This window comes from Elaeis guineensis, chromosome 8 (assembly GCF_000442705.2).
Source record: "Elaeis guineensis isolate ETL-2024a chromosome 8, EG11, whole genome shotgun sequence".
In the NCBI taxonomy this organism is placed as follows: domain Eukaryota; kingdom Viridiplantae; phylum Streptophyta; class Magnoliopsida; order Arecales; family Arecaceae; genus Elaeis; species Elaeis guineensis.
In genome coordinates, this window is record NC_026000.2 from 116,379,548 (window position 1) to 116,406,212 (window position 26,665).

Consider the following 26,665-nt stretch of genomic DNA (forward strand, 5'->3'; position numbering starts at 1 on the left):
GACATATAAATATGGGTCTCAATGAGGCCTTGTAGTAGATGTTGGCGACAGTTGGTCCACTGTAGGAGCAAGGTGCGCATCCAAATGAGATCTATCAACCTTGATAGAGAGGAGTAGTCCTATAAGATTTGAAAGGCTAAGTCCAAAAATCTATGGTCATAGTAATATGATTGATGGAAAAGAGTTTTCATAGAAATTATAATTGGACTTGAGCTGATCGAATCTATCATATGACTGATGTTGAGGTTCGATGATTTATCCATGACCTGTCATCTATTCGAAACTCATGATAGAGGGACTGAATCACACGTTAACTATACCTAAAGGTTCATTTCAGTTTTACTGGATTGCCACTATATACTGTTAGGTGTCACTGATAGATTGTGAGAGCTCACCAGGGTTGTTCCGGATCGATAATTCTTAATGAGTTGGAATAGAATTGTTCCTTAACAACCACCTGCACTCTCACTCCAATATCTCTATACCGTAGACTCGAGACTCATCTGTCCTAAAGGGAGGTAATCTGTGCACCGATCTTGAATGGATTGATCACTGTCCTCCATGATGATCTTTCGATCGAGAAAATTTAGAAATTAACCACTATTGATGTATGTCTCAAATTCTCAACATCTTAAGAATATACAAAATCATCTTTGTTAATTTCTAAAATAAATCATAGACACATAAGACATGATTGGTTATAATGATTGTCCAACAAGTACAAAATATATCCTAGAAAAATGTATGTGTCAGCTAAGATTGACTTCTAAGGCACACATCCAACAAACTCCCACTTATACTAAAGCCAATCTGCCATATGCCTGAGCCCCATCTTCTGAAGATAGGCTTCAGTGTTTAGCTAGCCAAGTATCTTGGGCCTACCACTATTATGTGGAGTCTGCTCTCTGTATCTCCATGTATTTCTACTTGAGGTAATCGCATATATCTCTACTCTATGTACAGAGACTTTTGGTGAGATCTTGGCTCCTTAGCAAGGGCTATAGACCATTATCTTTGTAGTACAATGTTATAGCATCTAATAGTATGACATCTAGTTCTAAAACTATCATAAGAATCAGAACACATCCTACACATCTACAGCATATTCAGCTTCCATTGATCGATTGTTTGGAACCCTTCCAACAAATCGAACCAACATAACTCAAGAATACATGCTGATGTAGATATTCTACGATCAGCATCAATGTATCCTCCCACTTTTAGCTCTAACCCTTCTTCAAAGATGAGGAATAATCTCTTAGTACTTCTCAAATACTAAGAGATATTTTCACAGCAATCCAATGCTCCTAGTTTGGATTCGACTAATATCTACTTGTGACTTTCATAGCAAGATATATTAAGTCGAGTACATAGCATGGCATTCACCTATGCCCAAGAGGATAACGGATCTCTTTTGAAAGTTTCAATGCTGAATCCTTTCAGTACATCTTCTATGTACTTGTTTGTAAAAATCAAACATCCTTTTAGGATCTATCTCTATAGACCTTTTATTTTTAGAATATTTGATCTAAATCTTTGAAAAAAAATTCTATATGTAACCACATCATAACCGATATCAATATGGGACCCTCCCACTGACCTTCATATAACTACATGATTCCTCATATCACATCGTTATAGATTTTGGGATCATCCTTATGTTCCTAATCTCCCTCGAGAAATACTTTTTCTGATTCCTTTGTAAGAATACGAAGTACCTTTCTAAAGGATGGGAGATCCTACTAGATCTACGAGATAGAGGAGGTACTATATATACTGGCTCATCTTAAATAGATTGTACAGGTTCTATTACTCATTGTTCTTTAGAGATTTCTCTTTGAGTTCATCCTCCTACTATTTTTAAGAAAATAGTATGATTGCTCACAATCATATTGTGAACCACTGGAAAGAGAAAGTGATATCTCAAACATCTTTTGGGATACCATATAAACGAGCTCTCACAGAACTTTCCTCAAACTTGTCCACCATTTCATATCTCACATGGTATGGTGAAACCAACTTTAGAAGAAACCTAATTTAAATTTTAGAAATTAAATCTTGTTTCTAAAGAAACAATAGTTAAATTAGTGACGTTCATGATGGATCGGACCATATCTCATACAGTGCCATTGTACCTCACAGATACATCGTTGAGTTGAGGTGTACAAGAAGAATTCCATCATGAAACTATGTCATTCTCTTTAGATAATCGATAATTTTTTTAATTTGGTATTGCATCCTCGATCCGATCGAAGTACCTTTAGAATTTTTTTGATTTATCTTTTCTACTTCATATCTGAATTCTTTGAATCTTTCAAAACCTTTCAGATTTGTATTTCACATGCATACTGATACCATGACAGTTCATCGATAAAGGTGATGAAGCAGTGATAACCTTTAGTCTGGCTCATGAAATGGGCCATACACATCATATGTGTACTAGGGTAAGTATCTCAGTGATCCTTATCCCTTTGACCCACAAAGGAAAGCTTGCTCATTAATCTTTAAAGAGATGATTTACAGACTAGATATGACTTAACAGTCAATGAGCCCAAAAAAGTCTATTTTCTTCAGTCGGCAAATCATTTCTTCTCATACATGACCTCGCTAAAATAACTATCTGTATACTTTAGGTTATTTGATTCTGGATCTCTCAGACCCAATGGCATTCACTATTTGCTCAAAATAATTTCACAAATGCATCACCATGCAAATGATCAAAAATTAAATCCAACTGATAGTCATCGAGATTAGGTCCCCATGGCCTCAGTGCAACTTTTGCACCATTGCTGACTCAAAAGAATTACTTCACCTTCCCTCAGTCTTCTTCCTTCCTTAGACCTTATATTAAAGTGCGTAATATGCACTAAAGTCTAATGAAAAAAAAAATCGTAAGATCAATTTTGAGCAATTCGACATACCTTCCAAAGGCGTGTCATTGTTTCTTTAGGTTCTCCAGGTATGTACCTTAAAATTTTTCAAGATCCCTTAGTTACCAATATATCGACCAATTTAGTTAAGATGCTCTAACATTTATTCATATAATAGTTTCATAAACTATTCATATAAATTAAAAATTATAGGATCAAATCCATTAGCAATTTCTTATGCATGATCATGTCGAGCTTTTCAAGCTCTTCAATGTCCTTGATCATTGATCATAGATCAACTGTCCATCATGCATCTCATGCATTATGCAACTTTGATCATCTCACAACTATTGCAGATGAATCAGCATGTCATTGACAATCTACATGTCCTTATGCATACATTAGATTTCATCAACTATGAAGTCCAATTTATAGTACCTAACCTAATTGTCAATATCTAACCATTTATCAAGTATAGCTCATTGACTATGGATTGGACAAGCTAATGACATTGGGTTAACCTGGTCAAGAATCATGGCTTAATTTCTAAAAGCTAAGAACTATAAGCCAGAATATGTAATTTATTTCAGTTAAGTGGTTGATATCTAGGATTCGAGTTAGAGGATTGGAAGATGAAGAATTGATCATAGAGAGTAAAGATTTAATTAGATGATTGTACTTGTAATAGTTTGTTCTAGAGATTTTAAAAATAAACAAAGGCTCTTACTATTTTTTTGAGTCTCTCACACCCCTCGAGTGGAGAAACGAAAACCCTAACACGATAATAGGTTCTAGTGGGTGTTGCGGTCCCATCAATGTATGGCACCTCACCTAACAATTATTGATGATACGTATATCAATGCGTGGATAACTCTTTATCCAATTACTTCTCCAAGCATGTTGCAGCGACTTGGTCTCTAAGTCCTATGGCCTCACCTAACAGTTATTGGCACATTTCTTAGTTAAGTCCGATCCATTGTTCACCAGCGGATGCAAAGCCGTCATTGGGTCCCTCACCTAACAGTTATTAGGCCCAACCCCATCTTTACCCCAGGGCATCTAATGCCAATTGAGTGATTGTACCTTCTCGATGCAATCGAACTACTGTAACCAGCCGAGAACGATCAACATTGGAAAAGGCACCCACATCTCTACAATGGTGGAAGACCAGTAAACTTAATATTTAGTGAGGAGATTTGGGTTCAGGTCTCTTCTAATTAGTTACATACATCTGATGTAATGACTAATATGGTTTGGGTTAGCACATTACATGTCTGACTAACCTAGTCGGCATGGATGAACTCGGGTCAACAAGTAACTTAATACAAAACATAATCTCCCAAGATGGCTAGATAAGTAAAGATAAGTGGGGATCCCCCCGTTGCTTTTCTTAGACACTAACGAATTGGCTAGGTCAAACAACGGAACAAATTAAATAACTACCATCTAATACTTGCCTTAGACACCAAATTGATTGATTAAAATTAATTAGATTAGCCTATAGATCCAGGCTCGAATTGCTGAGCCAAATTTGATCTTGACTTAATCAATTCACATCACATGTGAATCAATTTGACTAACTATAACTAAATTCAATTTTGAGCTCCTTTGACCTAATCCCAATCAACTCTTGATTAGGTTCGATCAACTACTCAAAATCGAAAAGAATTCTAACCTGATCTAATCAATGACCCTTGTTGTAGTTTAGTCTCTAAACCTAATTTGTTCAACCCATACCCAAAAGCTCATGTTTTATGCATTGAAATTTAGATCTTAAATTCATAATTTCAGATCTTATAATTTTAAATCTTAATTCTCAATTAAGTGCATTATGTACATGGGTTTGGATTTAGATCTCGAAATATTTTTTAATCTAAAATATTTATATTATATTTTATATAATATTGCTGTTTGCAGAATTGAGTCAATTCATCCTGATATACAAATCGACTTGTCACAGTGAGTCAGTACACACTGAGATAAATAGAAACCTATAGACCTAGCCTGCACAATTAAGTCGGCTCATCAGCAAATGAGCTGATCTACCTAGGTCTTGAGTCGACTCCAATAAAAATGAGTCAACTCATCAAGCACTCAAGTTGACCCAATCGAGAATTGAGTCGACTCCATAGGCATACCAGTCACAGTTTCATGCTCTCATGCAAATAAAACCTAGGATTTTAGATCTAGGATTTTACAGAAATTAAGTTTTAGATCGTGTGTCAAAATAATATATTACATATAATATTAATCGATCTAAAATACATAAAAATACATTCATAATATGATTTAAATTTAAAATATGTAATAATGATAATTTTTTATTCGCTATTCATCTTCATAGGAAACATCACAGTCGACACCGCTACACGTCATAAGAGAGAATCCATCGAATGGGCTAAAGAAGGACTTTAATCCCTTCATCATCTTATGATCGGACGGCCATGGTGACTATCCTAATTTAATTACTAAGCTACTAAAAATTTAATCTAACATATCATATATATAATCAATTAAAAGTCAGATCAAAATATCTTTCACATGTCAAATATATGAACCATAACTTTAAATCTATGCATGTAAGAAAAATTTCAGCAAACTACAAGATCCAAATTACACCCTAATTAAAATTTTCAGATCTAAAATCAATTTCAGATCTGAATAACTCATGATTGATTTTAAATCTAAAATAATTTTAGATACAAAATAAACTTGTAATCATATTATAGCATGCACAAAAATCAGATCTAACTTTAAACGATGTTCTATATCATTTTAGGACAACCGTTCAGCATAACAGGGTTATGTCAGGACAACCTTATTTCAGAATGATATGATCCTCTTATTAACCTTTAGATCTGATTTTTATAAATTAGATTTCAGATCTAAGGGGTTTTCATATTCGTATCAGAACCTATGCTCTGATACCACTGTTAGAAAATCCACTACGATTTTGTACGTATAGTTCAAAATTTTTTTCTAAACATAAAGCAGCAAAAGTAAATAAATTAAAATATTTTTAATCTGAACATATATCAGATCTGATCTAAAAATCATAGCATAGATCTTGATATGAACATTTAACCATGATATGAAATCTAAAAAAGAAAAATAATCGTTAGCCAAAAATAAGTTGGAGATCGAATCTCTATACCTCGGATCCTGCGGATGTCTTGGGTTCTGATTGTAGTCACACATATGCTCAACCTCTACTGGTATCCACATAGAGCCATCTGATTAGAACATTGAGATTATTGGTGTACTAGCACCTTGCAGATCTATCTCCTCATCCTTGGATCTAGATCGCTTTTTTTAGATCTTGAAAAAAGAGATCGCTATGCGAACTCTTTCGCGCAGATCCGATGGGATCTGAACCAGATCATCATGAAGAGAAGAAGAACTCTTTTTCTTCTCTTCTTCTCTCTCTTTTCTCTTTTTAGATCTGATCTCTATCAGATCTAGGTGTTGGGAAGTAAGGGAGAAAGGGAAGGAGGCATTTGGGAGGAGAGAATGATGTAAGAAAGAAGCCCATCTACTATTACACGCACCCTCTCTCCCTCTTCCTATTTTTGTCGCACCAACTTATCATTTCTCACACACACCCACCTCTTAATGCCCTAAAAGATCAAACCCCATTTGATCTAAGCCATTCAAAACCAAATCAAAGGTTGGAAGGGTGTTGAGATAAAGTTCATGCTGCAAGAAAGAAATCTCCACTCCTTATTAGCGCACGTCCAGATTTCAAGAATTTTTTATCGCACAAAAATATCTCCTTAAAAGCTCCAATTAGATAATTTTTATCTTATTTTGAATCATATTCAAAAAGAAAAAAAATATGGATGAGAGAGAGTCCTAGATAAGGTGGGGCACCAATTATTGGCGCCCCCTCTCCTTCGTGCATGTGAAAACAAAAGTGGCAAGAAAAACCATCACCCCACTTCTTTCTTGGCATGATTTCTAGAGAGAGAGTCCTAGGGGATCAAGACTCTCTGAATAAAGATTCATCTAGTTCAAATAGGACCTCAATCGGATTCAAATCGAGTCTAAAATGAGCCAAATTCAAAAAAGACTGTCAATCCTGATTCAATCAAGCCTAAAATTCAAATCTGATTTGGATAATTGAATCCAATCAATATTAAATTAAATTAAATCTAATTAAATTAAATCTAATTTAAATTAATTATAAATTAATTCATAATTTAATCAGCTCTAAAAGAAATTATAATATTTGTAATTAAGTCCTTGTGCTAATAATTAGCAGTTGCCAAAATTGTAATGCTTACAAAGTAACAGTTTCTAAAATTCAAACTATCAATCTGATTGATAATTCAAATATGATCCAAGCCATTGATCAGGTCATGCTCCTTTTGTGTGTGATTCTTCAGGTTCTATTCTGTCTGGTAGTGAGACATACCGTGATCTCCATCACAGTATCATCGAAACTCTTTTCGATGGGCTGAAATGATTCCAACTACCTTAATAAAGATCGTTGATCCAAAAATAATCTTAGTGAGTTCTCACGATCCACCAGTAACATTTAGCAACATGTAGTGACAATCCAGTAAAGCAAAAAAGCAACTGGTATACCGATCAAACCACACTATATTAATACCAAACCGATATGCGGTATGGAGGGCATACCAATGCTTGGTATACCGAACCAAGTACCATACCAAGCATACCTACATTATAAAAGAATGGTACTAGTAAGGGGTCCGATATCGAGATGCTGAACCTTGGTTCTCTTAGTATGTAAAATCTATGCTCCTTGATGAGAGTTGAACCCTCAACCACCAAACCCTTCCATGGCTTTCTAAACATGAAGCGAAGTTCTCCCTTAAAGAACTCTCAGCTTTCTATACAGCATAACTTGTACTCATTTGACCTATATTGCCCTCAAAAGACAAGGTTAAGTTCTTTAAAGATTAGACAACTTGAACAACTTTTTGAATACAAGGCTAAATTCTCCTTTGCTGAAGTCTTCCATGGCTGCTTAAGAAACCTTGAAAAGCTTTACTAGTTCAAACAACAGTCTAGATCCTCTACAATGCCTAAGCCTTCTAGCCTTAGTGTAGATGCTAACTAAAACAAACAAAAGTTCACAAATCATAATCCATGTAATTCAATGCTGACTCAACAAAGCCATATAGAACTCATTAGCTTAAAAGATTACGTATTGATCATGCAAGTCAAAAAAGATTAGTATAAGCATGCAGCCCTCAAAATGAACAGTGCCAATGTGGATTCTTGTAAGTCCAATTTGACTAATTTAGAGCCCTCAAAACACAATGAATCCAAATGTGTGCCTCATATAGCCAAACTATCTTTCTGAACTAAGAAGCCCAATAAGTTGCCAAATGAGCTCGCAACTAAAGAGCTCCATAAGCCAAGCCAAAAGTGTGTCCCTAGGCCCAACATATATAATTTATTTCTCATAAGTCTGATATAGACAAAAAAGAGTGAAATGACTGATTCTGCTTACTGTTATACTTGTTATGGACAAAAACAAGAGTGACATAACTAATTCTGCTAAATATTGTCCTCTAAAACTGGTTAGATTAAGAATAGACATCAAAAGACTAATTTTTCAAAGTAAACTCTGAAGAGAAGGATAAGGTACACCAATTATTTTATTAACTCATCAAGTTGCAGATCACAAATTATCACATTTTCAAAGTTTACAGCACTTTAGGGTTTAGATGGTTCTCATATACTAGTCGATTATAGGATCCACACCATATTTGGTTTCTTTAAAGGTCCTAACCTTTTGTCTGTATTAAATTATGAATACAAGGTGTTGTATACATTGTTCTTTAAGAGATGGATGCGCTAATTAGGTTCTCAAGCATTACTAACCTCAAGTTTGTTTGATGCCTAGTTTTTAAGTCCTTGCTTCTTTAGTGATCCAAATAATATTTGGAACCCTGAGAAATACTGACCTTAAGCCTATGTCTTATTTAGGCATAAGCACACATATATATTTGTATCTTGATAACATTTATGTTCCAAATCAAGTTCGCTGAACTATCTCGAATTGGACAGTTCAAGACATTCCGAGCCATACTTGTGGCAAATCGGGACGGTTCGTCCGAGCAAATCAAAACACCAGACAAAGAAGAGGAAAAGAGAAGAAGGGAGAGTGAGCAGAGGGGAGAGAAAGATGGGACGATGCCGTCGGGGGCCGACGTTGGCCCGTCGAGGCCGCCAAAGGGCCATGAAGGCCTCTGTGGCTCGATATCAATCGATAGGATATTTAATCAAAAGAGACAGAGAGAGAGAGCGATAGTACTAAAGGGAGGTTCAAGCTACAATTGCACCATCCGGCGGCCAGCCGGAGGCCTCTCCACCAGGTCCCTTCCTTTTCTTTCCCTCCCCCTCTCTCTATTTCTCTCTCGGTTGATATTTGGTGGAGGTGGAGGCCTTGGCAGCCCTCCGAGTGTGCCTGCGATCTGCCTGTGGCCACCATCGATGTCTCCCCCGGCCACCCTCTCCCCCCTTCTCCCTCCCCTTTCCCTCTTTCTCTCTTTTTCTCCCCCTGGTTACCTTCTTCTCTCTTGTGTCAGTTTGTGCCAGTCCGATCTAGTATGGACCTGTGCCGATTCGTACTGCCAGCTGGCCAGCACAGATGTCTATATCAAGTCCACCAACCTTGGTTCCAGTATTTCCTTTTTAAGTATATGTCATACTTCTTTTTTCTAACTAGAAAAGAATAAAATCCCATTCGGAAGTATATGTCATAGCGATACACATGACACACATTTACATGTTCCTTAGGGAATTATACCATTTTTGTTTTCCTTAAGGCACTACCCTTAACCTGAAGTCCATCTAAATTTGGGCTCTAGGTCCAATTATAAAATTGTCCAGGTTTTAAAACAAAATTCATTTATTTGAAACCATGATCTTAATCCTGTAAGCATTCATTCAATAGGATCACATAAACATGTTTGTTTTGGACTGCCACATTTGAATTCATTAGGCTTCTAAATTTAAATTTATACCAATCAGACATAAATCACTAAATTTTACATGGTATTCTTAACCTATGCATAGTTCTTAAGGGCCTACCCTTAAATTCATATGCGGTTAAGGTATATGGGCCACATACATGTGCATAAGCATATCCATGTGCATGTGTTAATTTGAGGATCCATCAAAACAATTTTATTTCTAGTGATTAATGTCCACATTGAGGCTTTAAGTGACCACATGTATGTTAAGGGACCCATAACACATTTATAATCTTTAAAGGCTATAGACTCTACCACATTTAGACTTGGACCTACCTAAAAATCTTGTACCACATTTAAGCTCAAGTAAAAGTTTATACAACTTTGAGTGTTTTAAGGCACCACCTAAAGTATGTGCTTGTTCAGGCTTAAGTTCTATCTGGCCATGTTTTCTTGTGATTCCACATTTGCATCCCTAAAATCTTTATCATAAGTGTGTGCTTATGAATTTTGTAAACATGTTCTTTAGCCATAAGTATTGCATCAAATGGTCTACATATACATGTCCATTGATATTTTTGCAAACCTTCACTATTTCATCCCTCCTTTATTCTTCATGTCACAATTTAACAACATCCTTAAAAAATCCATCATATTATCAAGAGTGCATTTTAGATTTCTATATTTTTGAAAAATTTCATGAGCAGTTGATAAAGGAATTTTGTCTCATAAATTATTATGAGCCAAAAATTAAGTGATTAAACTATCAGGTTAACACCATTTTAAAGCATCAAGTTAGTAAGAATCCTAGTAATATAAAATCCCCAACACTTGTAAGATGTGTCACTAAACTATGTTTTTACACAATGGAGTGAAAGTTGTCTTTGTAATACACAAGCCTCGATGTCAAATTTTTAGGTTTATTAAACTAGTGCAATTCTCCTGTCTACCTTTAGTAGTTAACAAATTTGATCATCTATCTAATTATTTGAGATGTATGAAAAAAGAGTAGTGCATAATCATTTACTCTCTATTTGATACGAAGGATGGATTGAAGAAAAGATGGATGGAGGAGAAAGAATGGATGACGGAAGGGATGGATGGATCTTCCATCCATCCTTTCATATGTTTGGTTAAACATTGAAGGATGGATAAAAATAATCTCCTCTTATGTTTGATATAGATGGAATGAAAGGAAGGATGGATGATATTTATATAACATTTTTACTAGACTATCTTTGGATAAAAATATTATTATTATCAATTTATAATACTTATTTATACTAAAAAAGTAAACAAAATATAAACTTATAATCATTATAATCTATAATTATATAAAAAATTATATAAATATTTGATTTTAATTAAATTTAACTTAATTTAATAAATAATTTTATAAATTAAACATTAATAAATAAATTATATACATAACAAATTAATTTATAATTTAATTTAAATAGTTAATTAATATTATACAAATAGTTAATTAAAAAATAATAAATAAAAATAAAGAAATAGAAGATAATTCTAATTATTCAATTATAGTTATTTAATTATTTAATTATGTACTTAAATTAAAATAATTAGTAATAAAATTTAATAGTATATGATTAATAGTATATATAAAAATATATATAAATAATATAAATGAAAAAGTGAAGAAATATTATAGTTGTGTCAAAAAATTTAATGAGAGATAATTTTATCAATGCAAAAATCTACTAATCAATGCTCCATCCATCATTTCTTGCATCCTCCCAATTTAGGATGATGCAACTTGATGGGCCAAGATGAATGGACAATCTCTCCTTTTTCATCCATTCTCCCAGTAATATTTTGAAACAAATGTTGGATGGAAACCATCCATCCTTTCTACCTCATTCATCCACCATCTCATGACCCCAACCATACATAGGGTTATAGTTACAAAATGATCTCTCAATTTGACCACATTACTTAATCTGTTATGATAAACCATCAGCCTGAAAACATCTCATACCTCAACAAATACATCAACAGGTCCAACACCAAGCACCCTAGAACACATGCCAGACAATTGTGTCCAGAGAGGCCATGGTACTATAAAGATCGGCATTGTAGCAATTATCAGTGTTACACTTTCAACAAATGCTACAGGCACTAATCCAATTATACAATTATACAACTCACAAGTAGGGATGGCAATGGGTAGGATTTGGGTCGGGTAGTATACTATCCATCCCCAAACCCGAATTTAATACCCTATACCTAAACCCTACCCGATACCCAATCGGGTAAGAAAAGAGATACCCATCCCCATACCCAACGGGTTCGGAGATACCCGTGGGTAACCCATTTCCCCATACCTAATCCATACCCGCCCCATACCCAACCCATACCCGTCCATTCTATACCCAAAAAAAAAGTATAATAATTTGATGCATATTATCAATCAAAAATAGAATTACCAATTATATATATATACATACATACATACGCACATACACACTTCTAACACACACACACATACATACATGCATACATATACATACATACATATATATAATTATATATATATATATAGAGAGAGAGAGAGAGAGATCATATATATGTGTGTGTGTATATGTGTGTGTATATATGTATATGTATGTATATATATATATATGTATATGTATATGTATATGTATATATATATGTATATGTATATATATATTCGGATATGTATATATATATATATGTATATATATATATATATATATATATATATATATATATATATATATATATATATATATATATATATATATATATATATATATATATATATGTATATGTATATTATATATATGTATATGTATATGTATATATATATGTATATGTATATGTATATATATATGTATATGTATATGTATATATATATGTATATGTATATATATATATATATATATGTATATGTATATATATATATATATATGTGTGTGTGTGTATATATATATGTGTATATGTATATATATATGTATATATATATATATATATATATATATATATATATATATATATATATATATATATATATATATTCGGATATGGGTTCGGGTATTACCCATACCCATAGGTTCGGTCGGATTCGGGTAGAAAATAGCACTACCCATACCCTACCCATACCCGTACTATAGTTTTCGGATTTTACCCAAACCCAGTCAAATCCTATTTTTCGGGTTTGACCGGGTTCGGGTAGGGTGTATACCCATCGGGTCGGATTAATTTTGCCATCCCTACTCACAGGAATAACTAAAGATCCAATCTAAGACCAAGCAGCATGACTAACCTGATGAAACAAAAAATTGATAAACAAGCAAAAAAGGGATGATGGGAACCACCTGAAATGATAGACCTTTCAATTCCAAGCTCATTAACTGTCCTGAAAGCAAAACATAAAACAAGATTCATCAAAAGACAGAGCTCCCAAACAATCCAACTAACAACAACACAATAGGAATATATAGAAAGAAATGAGTAAAAATAACATACTGCAGATGCAACTCTTTTGTAAACCTCAACTCTTCAAGATCAGACACATTACTCACTCCACAGCAGACCGCTTTTTCCCAGCCTAGTTTTAACAGGCATCAGATTACCCCTTCATGAACTAAGCATAAAACAAAAGGCCGAAAAATTCATTGCAAGGAGAAATGCATTAATACCAGCAGAAGGTTGTTCGTTGTCTTCCCCATTGCAGATAGAACAATCACAGGCCTTTCTTCAGGAAAGCTAAGAATGAGGTCCGCAACCTCCTTCATCCCGTCAGCCGACGCCACCGACGACCCTCCAAACTTCATCACGATGCTCAGCTGCGCAGCATTTCCATCAGCACCCTCCCTCACCACCTCGTCCTTCTCCACAACAGCAGACACTGCTCTCTGGCAACGCACCTTCAAGCCTCCCCTCCTCCCGCCGCTCCTCTCCCTCTTTCCACAAACCAGCCTCACAGACGACTCCAACCCAAGCCTACTCCGAAAGCTCGATGAGAAAGCCAGCGAGCTCCACGAATCCCTCGTGACTCCAGAACAATGAGCTCGAGCTCCAAGCTGGAGAGCTACCGCCATATTTCAAAAAAAGGAAAGCAGCGCTTTTTTCCACAGGCCCTATACGAACACTAGCGTTAATCAAACTAAACCTCATCGATTGTACCCTACTTTCTCAAAGATCAAAATAGAGAACAAGAACAGCCAATCACACCGATCTCAATTTTTATTATTAAAAAAAAAAAAAAAAAAAAACTGGCTCTTTCCAGAGAAATCAAGAAAAAATCGAATAAAACCCCAAGAAAACGCATCAAGTATCAAAAAAAAAAGAAAAAGAAAAAGAAAAAACTCACTCCCATAAAATCCAATAATTCAGCAACGAAAGTCGAAATCAACATAGAAACCAAGATCAGAGAAGATACGAAGCAGAGGAAGCGCCATGGAACCGTACCTGGAATCCGAAGTCAAGAAACGAGAAAGGGTTAGGGTTTTCCTCTAAGTTCTCTTCTTCTTCTATTCCTCCTCCCGTTCCAGCAAGGAGCCAGGGAGCTCCGATGGAGGATGATAAACGAGAATGGAGGCAGAGGAGCGGTGCCGCAGCAGCTCCCCATAAATAGCGGGCGCGGTGAAACAAATATTTTGTCCGAATGGACGGCTCAGATTTATCCTTGACGTAGCCCGGAAAACCGTGGCGGGTGCGAGGGAAGTGCCGGTACGTTTATCCGCGAAACGTGAATGGTGTTCAATAGAATCTCTACGCGGGCGTCCGTACGAATGCGGTCCCTGCCGCCCGCCGTGCACGTTTTTGCCGTGGAGTGGAACGAGAATGGAGCACCTTCTACCAACCGGGTATTGCCTGACAAATCCAAGGTTGGACCGGCTAGGTCCTGCCGAGTCGGTTTTCCAAGGCTCGAAAGATGATATCGGCTTGACCTAATTATATCTTTATTAAAAGAGGATCTCGAGCTCTACAAGGAAGGAAAAAAGCTAGAGAAGTATTAACAGACCAGGCAACATTGTTTGACCGCCAAGGTTTGGCTCATTTAAGAAAATCCTCCATTTAAAAAAAAAAAATCAAATTACATTTAGCAAGCAAGTGCCCCAGTTTTTTAGGTTATAATGCCATATGGCTTAATTTAGATTAGATTAACTAAAAAATAGGAATACAAATAAGTTGAGCTACTCATGAGCTATTCGAACTCGACTCAATTTGATTATTATCGAGCTCGAGTAACAGCATATTCGGCTTGAAAGCTTATGAATTTATTCAAAATTATATATTTTTTAATAATATTATTTATAATATATATATATATATATATATATATATATATATATATATATATATTATTAGTAGAATAGGATTCGAATTTGAGTTCGAATATGACTCGATTGATATTCAAGTTAGACTCGATTGATATTCGAGTTAAGTTAATTTCAAGTTTTACTTTTTTCATCGAATCGAGCTCGAGCTCAGGATATTAAGACTCAATCGATCTTGAGCTAAGTTTTAAGTTCAAATATTTTATATTGAGTTGAACTTGAGCTCTTAGCTACTCGACTCAGCTCAGCTCAGTTCAATCTCTTACTTGAAAAGAATAAAATTTAAAGTCAAAACCAATCAAATCAAAAGACCCTATGGTTTTACCAAAGAATTCATTGATTGGCATCAATTTGCTTGTGATTCCATTGTTAGAAAGTCAAATTCATAAATTAGTATTTACCTTCATAATTGTTTTCATAGTTGTTGCTACTAAAATTCAAATCAATGAGGTCAGACTAATCTCCTCATAGGAAGCTAAGATGAAAGATTTTTTAGTAGAAGATGAGATATCATTAGAGATGCTACATCCAAGGTGCTAGAGCCGGATTTGTAAAATGGTCCTTGATCGAAAGATTTTTTAATGAAAATTCTCTAACACTCAAATCAACTAGAAATTAAAGAATAAAGAGAGAGAGAATGGTATAGTGGAGCATCTTGAGGCTATTGAAGAGTTACCTGTGATTTCTTTTTTCTACTCTATTTATAGAGGATGAGCAATGGTCGCATTTGCCCGAGATGATGGCCATTTCTAAAAAGTGTGTACAAATCATGCCCTGTATTTGTGATGCAAGATTCGATCAATAGTTACCAATTTATGGTGTGATGGATCCTAACACACCTCTGCCAAAATTATGGATTAGATCGGTCGAGGCTGGGATGAAGGCCCACAACAGTGATAAATATAATATAATTGTTGGACAACGATAATCTTGTATGATTTTATCAAAAAAAAAATATTTGTATGATTTTTCAATAATTATTGAACAGAACAAGGGGTACTGGCTTGCCTCTGCATGATAATGGATACTTGTTAGTCATGCACGAACAATCATAGGTCCTCATCAAACTAGGATGAGTTCGCATTATATCTTGCACACAAAAGAATGATCCATCTACTTTTGGGATGTCATCCACTTGATCGTATAATGGTTATTTTGAGATTTGTGCAAAAATAGAAGTAGATAATTAGAATACTTTGAGATGTGTAATCCACAATGGTTGATGTTGCAAAACAAAATTAATCATATTTTTACATGTAAGACACAACCTGAACCCAACTAGGATTCGGTTGCTCCAGTCTCGATTCGGTCTACCTAGACCGTGTGTGATTGATTCTCAAGGTCATTGAGACGGTCTACCTAGACCGAGCGCGTGTGTGTGAGAGAGAGAGGCGTTTCATTTGATCAGAGCAGAACGGAAGCCGGCTCAGGAGGGGTCTGAACCGGCCAGATCACGAGGCCTCCACAGATTCACCACATAGAATGGAAATTTGCATCAGCGTTTGCTTTTTCCCGCTAAAGGTGACCATGACCTCATTCTAGTTTTACACTTCAAAGCTGACGGTGGCTGTGGCTGATCTTGGGAAGTAGGAACAAGCCTGGATCATTCATAGATGCAAATACGAATCTGCATACCTTTCCATGGGGTCCAAGTCTAAATCCGAGTGAATAAAGTCAACAGTATCAGGGTCTTGGAACGTGGATATAGACTTCATTGAGACTCATTTCACACAATTTAGCCTGCCAAAGAAAGAAAAAGGAAACTAATCTTCTGATTTAGATATTTAATCTCATAATTAAGTAAATAAAAAAGCAAACATGTACATGCTTGTATGTTCATGTAGATCAAAAGGATAGCTGCATGAATCCCTTGCATCTAGTGTCAGCAGACTCTTGTTCCCAGATGTTATACTTGGAATTCTAATTTTCTTACATTGTTGGGGTGGTTGCCTCCAACACAAATCAAAAATCTAAAAGTATAGAACAAAAGAATTAGCTAGGAGACCAAAAGAATAATTAGCAGGAAGAGACCTGATGTTGTTAGCAGTGTTTGTTACATGTGCTCACCGATTAATAGAGAGAGAGAAAAAACAATCAAAGTGAAAATAAGAATTGGAGGAGATGGAGACATTTCGGTAGTTTTCATTATATATAGTTTAATAGGAAATAATATGTCGTAACTACAGGGTGATGATGCTGTTAACAACAATGATGCTATATGATTGTGACACGTATCACACAATTAAAACACTTTTCTTAGATTGTTGTCGATTAACACTCTTCACCGCGAATCATTTACGGTGGGCCAATAAGATGAATAGGACATTAAAATGGCATAATATCTAAAAAAAATTATTATTTTAATATTCAATATATATGTAAGGCAAAAGCAGGGGCCGATCAAACATTTTAGTGGCTATCATGCTGAACTATTAACCCAATTTGAATAATACGCTATATCAGGGACTAGCTAACTTCAAAATATTGAAAAAGATATGTAATAAAACATAGGAAAATTTTTCCCATAATCCTGCATGCCTTCTTGGGGTGAGAATTTGGATCTGGACTTAATTAGTCCATAATTACTTAGGGAGAAAAACTTAACTGCCTGACAATATATGATGGCTTATACTGGTGAAATAATAAAAAATGCAGTACATATTATATCTATGGTTTATTCAAATAATAAAGAATGCTTAAATAATATAATTTAGTATTTGATTTTAAAAAAAGTATTGTTGGACTATGCAAATACTAAATAATGATCGTACTTGAGAATAGATTTAATCATTTATATTTAATGTATCATAAAAATTATAGTGCACACAAGCATGCCAGTGGTGCACAACAGACATTCACTTTTATGTTACTGAATTGGGATAAAGTAAGTATAATCAAATTCAAGGTGAGGGCGATATCAAACTCAAGTCACTAAGTCCAACGCTCGGAAACACATGATCCCACTATGGCAAGGATCTCTGAACCCACCCATCATAGCTTGTGCAAAAGGTAATCTTTGAGAGATTAAATCCTACCAAAGATAGGAAAATAATTTTAGAAGATTGTTTATAAAAATTAAAATAGATTTATTATTAAAATAATATGGAACTATGTAAGAACTAGGTAATCATGACATGAAATAATAGTTGCAATCGCTATTGTATATCTCGTTCATAGAAGTCAGGATTTATATACAAAATAATTATATTTAAGCTTGTTATTTATTGTTGTAACCTATCAAGTATGACCTCACACTATTGTCATGGCTTCTATTATAGATGAAATCAAAGAGACTAGAATGACACCAGAGAAAGGAAAAGCATAGTGCAAGCATGCCTCTAGTTTCTATTTTCCAATCTAAAGCTTCATATTGATCTCAGTAGGGCATGTTTGTATACTTGAGAAAAACTAGATGTGTTTATATAAAAGCAGAGGCCAACGGAGTTTGACAGGCCAAAAATTGGAGGTCTAATTCTCTTTCCTTAACTAAATAATTCTGATAATTTTGATGAACATCAGAATTGCACAGAGGAAAGTTACCACATGTTCAAACAATAGGAATTTGCTACAACTGAGATTGTGAATGATTTCGCAACAAATGAGTTGGGCAATCAGAAAAACCAACGTTACATGAAAGTAGTTCAGAAAGATTAAGGCACAAACAATTGTTGTTCCGTAGGTCAAAGGGCCAACCTCCAAGAGCTCCATCAAAGAAAACACTAAATAGTGCCTCTGGGTAACTACTATCTGCCAAGATTTCCGAAACAAAATATTAAATTTATGCATTTATGTACTATTTTCTCATTTGTGATGTGGCTTCTTCTTTTTTTTTTTTCCGAGGGAAATGGAGGAAGCAAGTACCTAGCTTCCCTCAGCTATTATTATTGATTAGAATTTAAATTACAAGAGATGGACATAGATATTACAAAGAGATTACTGACCAGTCTTTGGCAACAAGGTTTTAAAGGCATTCACGAGCGTTTGATGACTCTGCTTTGTTCCTTCAAAAAACAAATTTCAGTCGGAGTTGAAAAGTATGCAAGATCTTGAAAAGGATTGTACGGATATAACATTTCTTGTGAAGAAAGATCCAAGAGTTCCTATGACGAAATGCACCAACAAAGTGCTATAGCAAGTCAGTTCTTCTTGAGGATCTATTTTTTTCTAGATAAATATCATGAAAAGATTAATCAATTTTTTCATGGACCAACTTATCCATATTTTTACATTTTTCAAGATGGATAAGTTTCTTTTCCATTGATAATATTTATCTATGAAATAGAAGAAAATCTTATCTACCTAAAAGATGGTTAAATCATTTTTCCATCAACCGAAAAAATAATCTACCTAATTTATTCTTAATATACCCTTAACGTTATATAATATAATATAATATAATAATATATTATAACATAATAATCATGATATTATATATATTATAATATAGTATATTATTATATATAATAATATTTATATAATATATTATTATAATATATTAAATTATATATTAATATACTATATCATAATATAATATAAAATATTATATTATGATATAATAATATTATAATAAACTATTATAATATCATATAATATACTATATTATAATAATATAATACTATAATAATATAATAAATATTATATATTAATGTATTATAATATATTAATATATTATATTTTTATTATTATATATTATTATATTATTATAATATAATATAATAATAAATAATATAATATATTAATATATGTAATATATTATATCATATTATACTATTATATATAATAATATTTATATAATAGTATAATAATAATATCATATAATATATTATGTTATATTATTATATACTATATTATTATAATATAGTATAATAATATTATAATATTATATATCATATTATTCTATTATATATAATAATATGTATATAATAAAGGATATTATAAAAAATATGGATAGATTTTAGCAACTTATCTAGAAAACTAGTAATATAAAAGAACATGAGTAACAGATTTTCAAGCTATTTTTCAATACATAAACAACATAAATAAATTATTTTTTATCTAAATATTGTCTAAAAAATATTTATTTAGAAAAATACAGATTTTTGGATAAATTTTTTACTCTCAAGCTATTTTTCAATACATAAAAGAATATGAATAAATTATTTTTCTATCTAAATATCATCTGAAAAATACTTATCCAGAAAAATATAGATTTTTGAATAATTTTTTTACTCTCAAAAGAACAGGCTCTAACTAAAATTTGATCTTTCTATGATGCCATGAGATATATAAATCTCAAAAAATTACAAGCCAACCTCTAATCTTGCGATGCAATTTCATCAAGGCGAACCATATACTTCTGGCAAAGAGACAGAGAATAGATGAGTAATAGTCTCAGTACTTGCTCCACACTAGAGATAACTTAGAAATTCTCCACCCTTTCCTTGATAACACCTCCTCTACACGCAATCTATTTTTCAAAGCTACCCTTTGATCTTTTTTGGAGTCGCTGCATTTCAGATAGCTTTGTAGTGGGGCCACAATCTAAATACTTCCAATCATAAGATATCTATCTGCATCATTTCTGCCTTGATAGGTGATCCATAAGTGTTTGGCAAAGTAGATTCGACATCATTTCTTTTCTTTGAATGGTTGTTGTTCTTCAACAGCTATTCTAAAAAGAGTCATGGTGGGGGGGAGGGGGGGGTATGTTAGATGTGTGCCCTAAATGCCAGATCGACTGACACACTCCTGTACAGTACTAAGGACAAATTTATAATTTTGACTATAAATGAATAAAAGAGTTATTCTTCTATCACATTGTGTACATTGTATCTGTGATACATCCTTTGAGTTAGTGAAAATGTAAATTCATATTTTCAAGAGTTGAAAATTTAAGATATGAATTTACATAACTAACTCATAAATTGCTCCTGACCATAGGATCATCACGAGGATGGTGATCGATCCAGAATGTTGGTGTACGATCACTTTCTTAGGGTAGATGAGTCTTGAGTCTATGGTGTAGAGACACTGGAGCGAGAGTACAGGTATTCATTGAGAACGAGAGTACTGAGTGTGACCATCTCGAGCAGTCATAAGAAAGTCTACCTTCTTGTCGATGACTAGCTCGATGCTGCAGTTGTGTGTCTAGTTCTTTGACCTGAGGTGCATTGACAGTTCATCTTGAGTGTATTATAGTTTGACTACACTATAACTTGATCTCCTAGCCATTCGAAACTCTGAGGTGTATGTTGACTGTAGCATATCCATTGTAGGAACCAGATCACAACAAGATGGGATCTATCAACCTCGGTAGATGAGAGTAGTCCTATGATGATCGAAAGATCGAGTCCTTAAGCCCATGGCTATAGCAAAGTGAAATAATGAAAAAGAGTTTTCCATTGGGTTTCACATCGAACTCGAATCGATCGATTGATTCATATGACTGATGTTGGGTTTGACGAGTTCACCTTAATCCTAATTCAGTCGGGACTCATGATAGAGGAACTCAATCACAAAGGTAGCTGCACCAAGAGATTCATCTTCAGTTCTGATGGGTTGCCACCATATACTACGAGGTGTCACTGGTGGATTTTGGGAGCAATTAGAATGATTTTGATGATCGATCATTCTAATTGTTTGAATCAGAAGAGTTCTGGTCCATCGAAAGGAGTTTCGATGATGTCGATGATGAGATCATGACATGTCTCATTACTATACAAAATTGAACCTAACTAGATCACATAAACAAGGGTTAGGGTCTGGATGTCATCAATTGGGCTACCCCAATTGATTTGGATAAGATCCAATTAGGTTCAAGGAAATCGTGCTAGCACTCGATTGAGCCTAACTTTCTCCTCGTGTAATCTTTTCTGTCTCTACTGAGCCAAATGTGATCTGGCTCATCCAGAGAATCTTAAAAGATTTCTCTCAGTCTAATTGAAGCTTGTCCAGCTCAGAAAAGGCTTGTCTTAATTCATGAGATGAATTTAAGACAACACCTGTTAATTTCTAGTACCTGCCAATTTCATTTTAGGATATCTGTCAAAAGTTGACATATGGGTCTTAAACTGAAGAGGATTCATCGAAGGATTTTTGTGGAGTGTCCACATATCCAAACCACTTCTAATTGGGTGCCATAATCAGATTATGGTGTGAGCTCAATTAGATTTAAGTGGGCGCCCCAAATGGATAAGAACCAAAGAGTCCTGATAAACTTGGACTCTTTGGCGCCACCTTATTTGTGCTTATCCAATGTTGGCGCCAACATAGGAGAGAGCATGGAGATTTTTATCTGATGTAATCAGATAATATCACTCCACCAATCAAAATTTTTCCAAAATTTATTGGAATTTTCTGATTGGTCGAATGATGTGGCACTGCGCAGCATACAGGATCTATATAAACCCTGCTGCACCTAGGGTTTCGAGATAGAACTTATTTTATGCAAAAAACCCATTAGCTGCCGCCCCCTCCCCTCTTCTCCACATCCTCCCTGCTCTCCTTTCTCCCCTCTTCACGTCCAAGAAGTTGGACATCCATCTGGCAAAGGTACAAGGCGTGGTGATGCCTGAAACAGAAGGCTGCAGGACATCTTCGATAGGCTGCTGCTCCAACTTCAGAAGGAGTTCTGAAGTACTTCCAAATTAGATATTGATCTAATTTTTGGAGCATAGAATTATGATGAGAAGATGTTCTAGATTCTACCTAAGTGAATACTGGTAGAGGCCATGCGCTTGCATGGCTACATCAGAACCTCAGGCAGTGCTGCAATCATCTACAGGGTAATTAGATTACCCTTAAGGTATGTCTATATTTCTCATATTTTTAGATTTAATTTTAGATTTTAAATATCAGATAATAAAATTAGATCTAATAAAAATTAGATCTGAAATAGCATAGGATAAAAAAAAATAAAATTTATTCCGTCCCAGATTTGGTGAAATCTGGAAGATCCTACACAGGAAAAAGGCGGTTTTTCCTTCAAGTGGTATCAGAGCCAGGTTGTTGGCTCTATTTCAGATCTATTTTAGATCTAATTTTAATTTTAATTTATCTGATATTAAATAATTTTAGATATTACATCAGATGTGATAGGATCTAAAATCAAAATATTTAAAATTAAATCTAAGAAGATCTAACATGCATGAGATACATAACTAGACTAGGATTAATTGAATCCATGAATAGTCTTAAGTTTTATATTTTAATGAGATTAAAATATGAATTAAATATAATTTATTCTTTATTTTTTTGATATTATAATTATTATAATCAGATAAAAAATAAAAAATAAAATTTTAATTATTTCATAAAATTGATCTGTTGCATGCCTAGACTAGTTGTAGAATTGTTCTAGTAACTTGTCTAGAATAGTTTTTATTTTGAATAGTTTAATTTAAATTTTATTTTTTAGATATTACATGTGATGTATCAGATCTGAAAGCATATTAATTAGATTGATTTTTGATACATGAGATGTATGCAAAGCATATATTAGTTAGATCTTAAATTGTATATGTGATATGTTAATTTAGATCTAACTAGTTTTGTAGTTAAATTTATATTTCTGATTAAGGTGTTCCTCATGGCCATCCAGTCATAAAAATAAAGTAGGATTTTAAGACCCTCTCTTTCCATTCAATGGGGTGTTCATATGACGTGTAGGGGTGCCGCGCGTTCATCCTTAATCAAAAATTAAAACTTACTTTTCTGCAAAATCCTAGATCCTGAAACCCTAGGATTTATTTTACATGCTTTGTTTATGAACCCAAACTTAATTAATGTATTGAGCTTATGAAATTAAGTTAGATCTAAAATTAAGAATTTCAGATCTAAGATATTTTCATAAGATTGGGTTCGGACTTGGGTAGCTCAATTAGGTCTAGCGGTTGATCAAACCGAATCAAGAGTTGGTTAGGTGGGATCATGAAAGCTAATAATTGACCAGCCTAATAGGATTAAGTCTGGATCAAGGTTGAATCATATTTAGATGTGACTCGATCAAGTTAAGACCTAATTTGGCTCTGTGGTTAGAGCCTGGATTGTAAACTAACTCAATTAGTTCTGGCTCGATAATTTGGTGTCTAAGGTAAGTTGGGCAGATGCGATCGATTAGTTTTTAATTGGGAGCTACTCGACTCGAATGCATTCTTGTCGAGTTAATGGCATATCCCTCCCACCGATCTCACTTACCTGGCCATATGTGTCGATCCAGTTCTGATTTGAGGTGGCTAACAATTCGAGCTAACCCATGCCACTAGGTTAGTCATAATTGTTATGACTATGTCAAGCCGAGTTTAAAGAGACCTAAATCAAATCTCCCTAAGAAAATATTAAGTCTAGGTCTTCCACCATTGTGGATGTGCGGACCCTTCCCGAGGTTGATTGTTCTCGACTGGTTACAGTGGCTCAGTTGCATCGGAAAGACGCAACCATATCCATTAGGCATTGGATGCTACGGATTAGAGGATGGGTTGGGCTCAATATTCTGGATACGGTGAGGGACCTAATCAAAAATCTAGTTCGTGCAAATGGTGGGTTTGGCTTAACTAAGGATTGGAGCAATATCCCAGATACGGTAAGCTTCATGAATTAGAGATCAAGTTTTGGGTGCACCATGATTAGAGAATCATTGGACAAGAGTTGTCCACTCATTGGTTATGCATCACCAATAACTGTTACGTGAGGTGATGAGCCAGTCGGTGAGACTGCACCACCCACTAGAAATCACTAATCACAGAGATTTTCACATCTCTACCAAGGGAGTATAGGGATCTGAGAAAATAGTGAGAGCCTAATTTGTTTAAAAATAAAAATTCTAAACAAATTGGTTGAGTCTGATTATAAAATCTAACTAAAAACTTTTGACTCTCTACAGAAAACATGTCTGCCTCAAACCCCCTGACCAAAATTCTAGACACTCATAGACTGACTGGATCAAATTTTAAGGATTGGTTGAGGAACTACAGAATTATTCTGGATTTCAAAAAATTGACTCATGTCTTGGACCAGGACCCACCTGCCATGCCAACACATCTGACTGCTGAACAGAGAGCGTGTCACGCCCCCGACCCGAGATTGTGAATCGAGGGTCGCGGCAACCGCCGCATACTCATGAAGAACTCTCTCCATAAGTATGCAAGGCATCTCATCACGATATCAATGCATCACAGCGGAATAAATTCAAATAATTACTATTCAACTGTAATTCAAGTAATTAAGTCAAATGTCTTACATCCAATAAAATTTTTTTTGCTAACAATAAAACAATAGATCTAGGTTCAGTGAGGTGTTGACAATGCTAATCTCGCCTCTAAAAGCTCTGTCCCAATATTTCTTCCCACGTTCGAAATTAATTATCTGAATCTGAAAAAAATAGAAAGAAAGGTAATGAGCTAGACAGCCCAGTAAGTAACAAATATCTCAACCAGATATTTCAGATATTATACAATTTTCAGGAATAATGCTACAATTAAACATAAAAATATATTTCATGCTGATTAAATGGAAATCCAATAATTTCAAATATTCACATATAATATAATCATAAATCCGATTCGATTTCAAAACACTCGTAACTCAACAGCCTCGACTATGACCAACGTTTAACCCCCATTGGCGGGGTCCACAGAAAACCAGCGCACAACCTCCACTGGCAGGGTCCAGAAATACCAGCGCACAACCCCCACTGGCAGGGTCCACAAAGTACCAACGTATAATCCCCATTGGCGGGGCCCACTGAAACATAGTTAGGCTGAGAGCATAAATCCGATCTATATCAAAACACTTAGTACCACAATATATATCATAATCTTTCACTAAACATGTGCATAAATCGATATACCATAACATTTCAAAAGCACTTTTCTTTCAAAACATAATTTCATAAATCATGCATAATTTTAGAGAATAATTATTTATTTTCAGAATAAATATGGAATATCTCGAGAAGATGATTCATTACTTACCTTTCACGGAGTACTGAACGAATAGATCGATTAACTTCTAGGAGATTCTTCCTTGCCTATTATCCAAAATTATATTTTTACATTAATTTAATTCAAAATTAAATCTAACAAATTCCAAAATTAAAATCTCGCTTAAAATCAGACTCGTCTCTAAACTCGATCAGAATCATCAGATGAAGCTTTCCCCTACGCTAATCTTAGAAGGATAACTTTAGAGAGAGAAAAATCTATCAAGAGAGAGAAATAAGCTAGAGAGAGAAAATTCTAGAGAGAGAAAGTAGAGAGAGAAAATCCAATTCCAGAGAGAGAAAATCAGGGTTCAGACTGAAAGAAGAGAGAGAAACTCTCTCTCTCATCAATTTCAATTTATTTATTTATTTATTTATTTATTTGTTCATACATATATATATATATATAAATATATATATATATATATATTTATTATTATTATTATTATTATTATTTTCTTTTCTTTTCTTTTCTTTTCTTTTTCTTCTTTTCTTTTTCTTCTTTTCTTCTTTTTTTCTTTCCTTTTCTTTTTTTTCTTC

The 26,665-nt window shown here is 34.2% G+C and overlaps 1 protein-coding gene across 1 annotated transcript; it reads right to left on the bottom strand.

Moving 5' to 3' along the window:
* Positions 1-13,461: 13,461 nt before the first annotated feature.
* On the bottom strand, positions 13,462-14,426 carry LOC140851027 (aspartokinase 2, chloroplastic-like). Its single transcript, XM_073242345.1, has 2 exons — positions 14,276-14,426; positions 13,462-13,944 (listed from the first exon to the last, which is right to left on the bottom strand). Exon 2 carries the CDS (start codon positions 13,903-13,905, stop codon positions 13,477-13,479), a length of 429 nt encoding a protein of 142 aa, XP_073098446.1. The 5' UTR covers positions 13,906-13,944; positions 14,276-14,426; the 3' UTR covers positions 13,462-13,476.
* Between the last annotated feature and the right edge of the window lie 12,239 nt (positions 14,427-26,665).